The 10,116-nt window shown below is 40.0% G+C and overlaps 1 protein-coding gene across 1 annotated transcript; it reads right to left on the bottom strand.

Moving 5' to 3' along the window:
• Positions 1–6,763: 6,763 nt before the first annotated feature.
• On the bottom strand, positions 6,764–9,827 carry LOC114147853 (keratin, type I cytoskeletal 18-like). Its single transcript, XM_028022586.1, has 7 exons — positions 9,338–9,827; positions 8,512–8,594; positions 8,274–8,430; positions 7,921–8,085; positions 7,678–7,803; positions 7,245–7,468; positions 6,764–6,922 (listed from the first exon to the last, which is right to left on the bottom strand). The coding sequence occupies exons 1-7, from the start codon at positions 9,740–9,742 to the stop codon at positions 6,799–6,801; spliced, it is 1,284 nt and encodes a 427-aa protein (XP_027878387.1). The 5' UTR covers positions 9,743–9,827; the 3' UTR covers positions 6,764–6,798.
• Positions 9,828–10,116: the final 289 nt, after the last annotated feature.

Below are 10,116 nucleotides of genomic sequence, written 5' to 3'. Positions count from 1 at the left end.
GACTTTGCCTGAATTTATGCCACATATCACAATGTCATAAACAATTTTTCCCCTTACACCAGAGAAGACAAAAGTATTTTTCGTACATGCTAGGCTTCATGGTGGTGGGTCATCTTCTCCATGGTTACTAATGATTAGACCTTCACCATAATATTAGATTTGATTGCATCTTAGTGAGCTTACTAACTGAAGTATATGATATTAATCTTTTCATATTGTAGTGTTCACTGTGTAACCAAATACACCGAGGGCTGCCAGTCCTTAGGATTGATGGCTGCTTTCCATCATTGTGGTCTTTATTCATCAAAGGGTTTACAATAAAATGACAAGTTGGGTTTGCATCCTTGTCTGTTTGTGCACCCTGTGATCATTTTTTACAGTGAAATCAACTAAATGACAGAGATATTATCCTACCAACTGTCTGTTTTATGACAAGCTTTACAGGAGTTAACGTGCGCACAGTATATGTTGATGTCTGTCATGGTGGAGAGGGCTGTTTTCTTAACAGCGTGACGTCGCAGTCAAACGGCCTGTAGAAGGTTTTAGGAAAATAGCTTTTGTTATTAGACAGTTGTTAAATAAAGAGGCCCTGAAGGGCCATTGTAAGGACCCAACTTTTATTTCTGACCAAACTTATCTAGTTTCATCCCAGAAGAAAACCTACAAAAGACTAGGAGGGAGGTTTCTCTTCCAGTGGGAGAACCACCCTAAATGTCCAATCAGAGAATACAATGAGGACAAATGGCCTCCACACTTTTTTAATTTTTAAAAGAAATTTAAAACCATGTACCTATTTACAATTACGCATTGCTTTGTGTTGGCCTGCTTTATAAAATCCCAGTAAAATACAATGAATTTTGTGGGTTTAACATAAAAAAGTAAGAAAGTTCAAGAGGGCTGAATGCTTTTGCAAAGCACTGCTGATTAGAGGTCTTAAAATTACATTTTGCTGTATCTGAAGTAATTGTAAAATGTGTTTTTTTTAATGATAGGCAGTGTACTCCGTCAATCTGATTTTAGACATGTGAAAACATAGAATGGTCGCTTTTAAACTAAAGGCTTTGTTCAGATGGCAAGCAAAGATTTGCTCTGTAGTTTTTTTGTGTTTCACATGGTTTTCATTCATCAAGGGTTACTTTATTCTTATAATATAATAAGATATAATAAATGCACTTGTAAAAGATTTCTTGTCAGAACTTTATAGTTTGTTGTGAAAACCATTCGAAGGAGCGCATGTAGTTTAATATGTTTCAGCCAAGAATAGAGCTGCTGTGTCTCACTTGAACTTTCAATCATTTACCCTCTGCTCTGGAATGTGAGCGGTTTACTCATTTAAGGAATGTCAAGGTTATTGAAACTGCTTCGGATAACAAGATTAAGGCCTCTAAAAGGAGAAACAATGGACTCTGTATGCCTTTAACCTATGAACTCTGCTGCGGAGGCTCTTTCTGCAGGAGCTGGTCTAGGCGGGATGAAAGCGCAGCAGAGAGAGCCTCGCTGCTGTATTTTTAGTACAGCATAGGCGGCAATCATCGTACTCCTTTGGGCGTGCGGCGCGCAGCTCTCTGGTCACCAAGTTCTTTTGGTTAGTTTCCACAGAAACCAGACGAATGAGTCAACTCAACAAGTTCAGCCAATGAAGCCTTTCAGTTTGGGAAGTGAGCCCTGGATTTCCAGCTTGCTCCCCACACAGCAGCTCTGGAAAAATGGAGAAGTAGAGTGTGGGGGATGGAGCAAACAGTGGCTGCATGATGGATGTGTTCCCAGCTCTGGTCTTACTTAATCTCCTTTCTGCTCCTCCTTCTTCACCTCTTCTGCTCTCTGTTCTCCCACCAGTTTTTTCGCCTCTTTTCATATGTCCCTCACCTTCTCACCTTTTCTCCTCCCCAGCCTGTTATCTTCTTGCCCTCCTGGTCCTTTTCCCCCTTTGTAGTCATTTCCCGTCTACAGCATCAAACACACTGGCAGATCAACAGAAGGGAAAACATGTTTCTTCTCAGATGTCATTTCCAGTTAATTTTATTGAGCCATCACTGCTTGACAGTCTCATTTTATTGGATGAATCACTGTTTTAGTAAAACATTTACTCGTCACTGTTTGGATTTTGATTTCAGGGTTTGATTAGGTCCACTTCCTGTGTCCTGTCTGTTCAACGTATTTCTAGCATTTTGTGTTTTTTCTGGCAGCTAATCTTCAGCAGCTTTCACCTTTTGACCTTTTCTTGTTTCTCTCAATCTCCCTACACACATGCAGAGCTGTGAAAGAGTAATTGCCACCATCTAGACTGACTTAGACTTGGTTTGATTGAGGTCAGAGTTCATGTTTTAACAATAAGAAAGAGACCAGGAATCCATTGGAGAGTTCCCATGGCTAGTCTGACTCCAGTTTGACAGGAAACATCTTTCACTTCTTCAGAAAATATTTGTTTTCCTCTGAAAAAAAAGTGGAACTTTTTTAAGAATGTGCATTTTGGTAAATTAACAACATAGCAATTGTCAAACATGGTGGTGATGGTATGATGGTCTGGGATTGTCCCAAGCAGGATAATGATCTAAAGAAGACCAGTATGTGGCCAACACACTTCGTTCAGTTCGTCTGTTGCCATTGTTACAACTACAAACAGACTACAATTCTAAAAACAGCACAGAAAACTTACATCATTCTTCAAACTTCTCCTTCTGTCTGTGTCAGACTCCTCCAGTAGCTTGCCATCGTCAATGTGTTGCATGACCATCTATTAAGTTAACAGGTTGCATCGAATGACACTAAAGCAAAAACAGTAGAAATGTGTAAGATGGCAAATGCTTTCCCCAGCGCTGTGCAGTGCCTCCTTTCTACAACCCATTATTTCCTTGTTTTGGCCTCACTGGGAGGAGGCTTAATGAACTGGGAGCACTGGATGACTGACCTGACTGGTCACACCCTCCAGATGTGTGGGGCAGAGGGAATCACACATGACGTTTTCTTGTGTGTGAAAGTGGGAGATGATTCATTGTTTGTACGTGATGAACTGTTTTATTGCGAAAAGGAAGAGGGATTTAAAACTGTTGTTTTTTCCTTCTTCTTTTTTATCGCAGGACCCTGACCTGCTAAGATTGACTCGTGTGTGACTCGGAGAAAGTTCTGATTTCTCAAACAGTTTACATTAACTCTTGACTTGTGTCGATAACAACCACCAGGCTGTTCTAGTTAACATTAATTAAAAGGTTTCTGTGAATGATGGCTTATGAAAGCTGCAGTCTGGCTGATGCAATTCAACTGCAACAAAGATATGTGGAGTTCATCTGTGTTTAACCTCATTTTTAGTGTGTGTGTGTTTGCACCATTTACCGGTGTCGACACTCTTAAAGATTGTCAGTTTAAATCAGTTTGAAAACATTTTTCTCAGTGTGGGAGAGCTGTGGGGAGGATTTATCTCAGAGCAACGTCACCTCATTCCTGAACCAGTTACATATTTACTGTTATTGTTACTTGAAGAATAGCTTTAGTGTGCCTGTACACAATGATATGCGCTGACACTGACAGGTGCTGCAATGCAAAAGTTTGTGCATGGTCTTGCAACAGTAATCCCTCTTTTGAATAATTTTCCCACTTCTGCATATTAAAAACTTTTAGCATATTTTATTGACATTTCATGTGACTGGTCATTGAAAAATTCACTTTTGTGAGCTATATACCACATTATAATGTTATTCCCTCATAAAAAACATACCTGAGATGTTGCGTTGTTTCCTTCATGCACATTTGAGGAATCCTTGAATTTCCCATGGCAACCGTTTGAGGTTGCCTTAATGCTCACTCCTGCTATGCACCTCAAGACTAGCAGCAGCAGCAATTAGCAAATGCCTTGTGACACTGCTGAGTCTGCTGAGCTCATCATGCAAACTACTTCTCAGTCCAGTTCTTTTTGGATTAAAAATGTCTTCATTGAGGAGTGAAGAGCATCATGGAGAACCATTGCTGTTGCTGAGGGTTGGAAAGGTTATGAAGTTTTTAGAGAGACAGACGCCAATTTGAAGGCAGTTCAAATCTGTCAGTTATGATGCAAAGTCATGTTTGATATATACAGCATTTTCATAACAACTGAAGGCAACAGTTACTTGATTGTGCTAAAAACTGCAGAATGGCAAGAGGTACGGCCTTGTCTACCAGACATATGTTTTTTGACTTTGGGAAGAAACAAGAGTACCCAGAGAAAACTACAGAAGCACCAAGCTCCATAACACTTCCTAACTAGATTAATGAAGGGTTTAAAGTATGAAGTAAGAAAAGTCAACAGCTTCTTTATGAAGCCACTTTCAACCCAGGATGCAAACAAGTCATTCATGTATTGTTACGTGTTTTGTAGGAATCAAATAGTTTTACTCCAACCTCAAACATCCATTAAACAAAAGGCCCTTTAAGTCGTGTTTGAACTATGTAGATCCTGAGATGCACACAAAAAAGTTGGGGAATTACTTCAGTAAAATCTCAAAAATGGTTCCTGGGGTTGGAAAAAATGCAATGCTTCCCTTTGGGATAGAATTAGTAAAAGCATGGACCTTTATGTAGTTATCAGTGATTTAATTCACTGCGGAGAAAAAACGTGCATGGAATCATAATGACCCTTTTTTTCCTTGGATCGAGTTTAAGACATAAAGGGAGTAACTGCCTGAAGCAAACCCACCCACTCTGCAGAGTAGAAAGGGAAAAGCTCCCTTTGAGGCCCACTGAGGGTACCAGGCTTACCATACAGAACTGTACTTTGTTTTTCTCTTCCTGCCCCTATAAACCCTTCATCTTTCCAGCATGAAATTCCTCTCTTTTCAGTTTTGCATCAACAGCATCTTATTGGGAGACCATAATATAAAGCATATGGATTCATGTGATAACAGAACCCACTAAAAGTCATTTAGATAATCAGAAAAGACAGCTTTATGATCATTCCCATAATGGCATTTGGTGGAGCTGCTTCAAAGACTCCCTATAGCATACAGCCACAAATACTTTACCCAACAGCTGCTGGAACTGGAAAAGTTAGTGATTAGCAGAAGACTAAGTGCAGTAGTTTGTAAGTATAGTCATCATCTTCTTTCCAAACATGTTCCTAACCAATAAATTGTCCCTTTTTCTATATATCTGCATGAACAGCTCAGGCTCACGCCCAGTGTTATTTATGCCTTGATTCAGCTGAGGCTCAAAAGGGGTTATTTGTTTTGGACGGTTCACAGGAGTTTAGACTGATATAAACTCAAATAAACAGAAAGCGACAGACAAGACCTCACTGACCGCCACCAACATGGCATGGGAGTAAAGGCTGCTGGCCGATAATCGGACAAGGCGTAGTACCGGAGGTCAGAGGGAATTTCTCAGAAGTAGAAAGAATTTCCTGAAGTCAGTGTCGACTTAGTTGTGTAGAAGGAAAAGGAAGGGCACCAAAAACCAATTAGTGTGTATGGAGAGGACATTCCTTCTTGCATCCTCATTCTTGTTTCTTAGTTTGTGTTGATTTCAGTGATTAAAGTATTCAGTTCATGTGAAATTTTTAATAAATGAAGATATTTTCCTCACTCACCCAACTTAACTTCTACCTTTGGGAAACAGCACAGACAAATAATGAATAAATCTTGAATAGTCAAAGGTGTTTGGATTCAGGTGTTTTTCAGATTCACTCTACATTGAACTGCAGCAACCACTAAAAACATTGTGTGTTAAGTTTTCAGTGATAATTGATATTATATATGCATGTTGTCTGTTGCTATGGTTTCTTGGTCTAGTTTTTTTTTTCTCTTTCTGCAGACTTTGAGTGTTGACTTGTAATTTCTTCAATCTTCTTTCTCTTCTCTTCTCTCCTTTTCCTGTAAACTTTCCCCCCCGGACTTTTTTTCTGAGTCCATTATATTTTAAATAAACTCAAAGCAATTTTTAACTTCTGGACAGCAGACATAAAAAGAAGTTAAAATATCCTACATATGGAAGAAGTTCACTGTAGACATATATTTCTATGATGGCCCAACATTAGAAATAATAGGTATGAAAACTGAACCCACACTTCTGAAGGTTCTGGACATCCAAAATAAAACCATATCAACCATTACATACTCATTATTTGCACTCCTGCCAGGCAGACGTAATTATAGGAAACTTTCCAATATCCAGTGTCATCCTGCACCATCTCTCAGCAACTGGCATCATCACTCTTTTCCAGTACAAAAGAATGGCATGTGGAGTTAAAGCAAATCCAATACAGTTGCACTTGTTGATGGGTTACATGTCTGTAATCGCGATGTCTGCTTGTACTGAATGCCAAACGCTTTATTAACTGCCTGAGAACACAGACACGTATGCTCTAGATACGCCCACTCCTTTCAAATCAATCATTTACACAGCTCTCGCTGGTCTGCATAGCCAAATTACATTCCAGACAAAACATTCTAAGGGTTTATGTTATTTTTAATGTATGTGTAATGAGGGAATGAACACTTTTACATGTAGTTCTTAAAAAGGTATTTCATATAATAGAGAATGGAAGTGTTCACGTCATACAGATAAGGGGGAAAGACCATTGAAACCTTTTCTATTATTCATCACAATTTTTTCTAATAATTGTATTGATGCTAATTATTTTTCTTTCTTTATTTTTGTTACCAAACAAACCCTGTCTGAACTTTAAGCTTTTTTTAACACAAAAACATTGTCCTGCTTTTTGATGATAGACCAGCCCAAAGTAGCACAAAGTGCTTCTACAACTCATCAAAAGCACCAAAAAAAGTCACACACATGATTTGCAATTTTTACTTTCAGGTTTTATTCTGGTTATTACAAGGTTTGTTCGCTGGATTTAACATCCTGGCTTTGTGACACCACTTTCCCATCCACCAGAGTATGAGTGACTGTCACCACTTTAGTCTGTACCGTCTTTTGCTCAAGAGCGTCCTCCAGTCTGTTAGATTGAAAAAGAGGAGAAAAAATACAGTTAGTCATAGTTTACAGTTAAATATGATGTTTTGATACTTTAAGGTAAAGGCAGCCTTGTTAAAATCCAGCATTTGAAACGTTGCATGGACACAGAAGAATCCCTTTTACTTTCCCTATCAATGATACTCCATCAGTCTTTGCATAAGCTTATTTAAATTAGATATGCAAAATCATGTTTGGGCTGAACAACTGCTTGTTTTGTGTGGTTATTCACTCAATTCTTTCATCACCTGAACCTGCACCACCTGCACTTTTGCATCTTGCCCATTGTGTCTCTTCATACTCACTGTAAGTCAGCGCCTCCATCCATCAGCCTCCTGTACTCCATGATCTCAGCCTCCAGCTTCTCCTTGATGTTCAGCAAGTTTTCGTACTCTCGTGAGTTTTGCTGAATGTCGGAGCGGATCTTAGCTAGCTCTTCCTGCAGCCTCAGGATGATCGCATTGTACTTCTCCACCTCCATGTTATACCGTATCTCGATGTCACGCAGGGTGGCCTCCAAGGAGGCTTTCTGTCAGAAAACGACATTTTTCAGCTTAGATAAGAAGAACATTACATGTTAAGGTTTGGTTGGCGCTGTGTAGCAGTTAGCTGTGTAACATTTTTACAGTCAGTAGTTTGTCACTATTATTTCTAAATTCTCTTATGTGAATAATATTATGTGAAATCCCATCCCAGGATGGCATTATAAGAGTGAGGATTCCATAAAGTGATTGTTACCAAACTGAGCGTGGATTGAAGTTCAATGTCCAAGGCTTGTTGTCTCCTCCTAGTTTCGCTCATCGTTGTCGTGGCCTCCTTCAGAGCTGTCGAGCTCTCAGTCACCTGGACCTGCACCTCTGTGATCTAAATACAAAATAATATATGTAGTTTCTACAAGTAATACTTCAAAAATACATACCGTAATTCAGTAATTCAAAATCTACCCTCAATTTATAGCTTCTGAGCTGAATTGTGTTGTACCTGAGAATGATGCCATGCTTTGAGTTCTTCCTGGTTCTTGAGTGCTATCCTCTCATACTTCTCTCTCATTTCCTCCATTATTCTGGCCAGGTCGTGGCCTTTAGGAGCATCAACATCCACACGGACGCCAGCGTGCGCAATCTGGGCACGCAGCTCAGTGACATCCTGTTGGGGAGGAAATAGTCAGGGAGTGATTTCCTGAAAGGTTAGACGGGTCATCCTATGCAAAGAAGTTAAGAAACAAGCATTTTGGCAAGAATGTTGGTTCTTTTGCACCTGAGTAATAGTGAAATGGATCAATGAAATTCTCCTTGGACAGTTGTTCTCTTCTCAATACTCATAAAAGCACTTACTTCCTCATGGTTCTTCTTCAAGGTGATCAGCTCTGCTTTTAGAGACTCAATGTCCCCTTCGAGGTGCAGACGTGCGACATTAGTGTCATCCAGAAGCTTCCTGAGTCTGGCTATGTCAGCCTCCACAGTCTGCCTCATGGACAGCTCATACTCCATCCTGTGAATGCATCCCTTACTTTAGACAGGTTTGTGATGCCAGGAATAAACTTTCATTTTGAAACCATCATTAAATACTCACTTGACTCTGAAGTCATCTGACGTCAGTCGTGCATTGTCAACTGCAATTGCAAGATGGGCGTTGCCTTTGACCATGTCAAAGATCTGAAAGGTTTCAAGAAAATAAAATTATTTTATTTGTAATGGAACGTTTCTTTTCCAATGATTTTTATGTATTTTCAGTTTTCAAGTAACTTCCATCACAAAATGTAGCTGAATTGGGTCGAGTCAATCGCTGACCTTTAATAGGCAATAAACTTTTGTTGCCGCAAGTTTTATCAACTGATTGTGGTTGTAAATGTTTACATATCAGTGCAGATAACCAGAGCCTTTGCCATGTAGAAGGTGTAAAGTAGCTTAGCCATAATTGACTATTGCCTAAGCCTGAAAAGACATTCACAAGGTTTCACACGAAGTACAACTAAAAAGACATTTTGATGCGTTATCTTGCCATATAAACTAACTCCAGTTCTTAAACTAAAGCACTGAAGCTCTTAAAGCTCAGTCCGGATGACTGACATAGGTCTTGTGATTTACTGGAAAACTGCCTTGGATGCAACTCCCCTCTTGGCTGTCGACTATAGGAGCTAGGTACCACCAAACTGAATAACAGTTACCAAAAATATGTAGATGAATGGACGGAGTGTTTTGGTACTTTTGGTATTTTGTGCTATGACATGAGTAATTTATCTGATAGGGGCCCTTGAAGTGCCTTCTTCCAATCAGAACAATGACCTACTGAGTAAACCTTATAAAACACCCATGTACAGGGGTTTTAAGAAAGGGCTAAAATGTTACATAAAAGTGTGAGCTGTCCATCCGTTATCATGATAAAGCTTTTTGCTCACCTTGCCTTTCAGCTCCGTGATGGTGGCGTAGTATTTGCTATAGTCCCGTCCTTCCAAGGGCCCTCTCTTCTCAACGACCTCCCTGATCTTGATCTCCAGACTTTTGTTGGCCTTCTCTAGATTCCTAACCGTCTCCAGGTAGTTGGCAAGACGGTCATTCAGATTCTGCATGGCAATCTTTTCATTTCCAATTGCCAAGGTTCCAGAGCCTGACTCAGAGGATTGGTAGTCATACCCCCCACCAAAGCCACTGCCAACCCGAGTGGAATATGAAGCAGTGGAGATCCTGGTTCCATGGCCCCCAGCGCCTCCGCTTACGCTGTAAGCATACCCTGTTGCCGGTCTGCCAGAGGCACTGGAGTACCCAAGGGTTTGGGAGGACTGGCGTCTATACAGAGACTCCATGGCTGAGAGAAGTTTGCTGATCAATCAAAGGCAAAATTGACACAAGTTGGAACAGACAAGCTGGAAGCTGAGAGTGAAGAACAAAGAAGGTGTTTGGGGGTCTTATATATATCACCGAATACCAGTACTCCTCCCTGCCACTCCTCTTCTATCTTTATTACATTTGTACCTTTTTTAGACTTTGCCCCTTTCAGGCAATATATCTATAAAAGACTAAATGTGTGCTGACTTTTCATGGAAACTGGGAGATAACAGGAAGTGAGTCTCGCATGTCAAAATTAATGGCGCAAATAATGTTCAGGGTACCAAATGTGTGTATTTTCAACATCTGAAAGACATAAATTGCTCTCGTTTGGGGAACAGCTTATAAATTC

This window comes from Xiphophorus couchianus, chromosome 1 (genome assembly GCF_001444195.1).
Source record: "Xiphophorus couchianus chromosome 1, X_couchianus-1.0, whole genome shotgun sequence".
NCBI classification, from domain to species: domain Eukaryota; kingdom Metazoa; phylum Chordata; class Actinopteri; order Cyprinodontiformes; family Poeciliidae; genus Xiphophorus; species Xiphophorus couchianus.
Note: the sequence above shows the minus strand (reverse complement) of the source record. Positions and strands in the feature narration are given on the sequence as shown.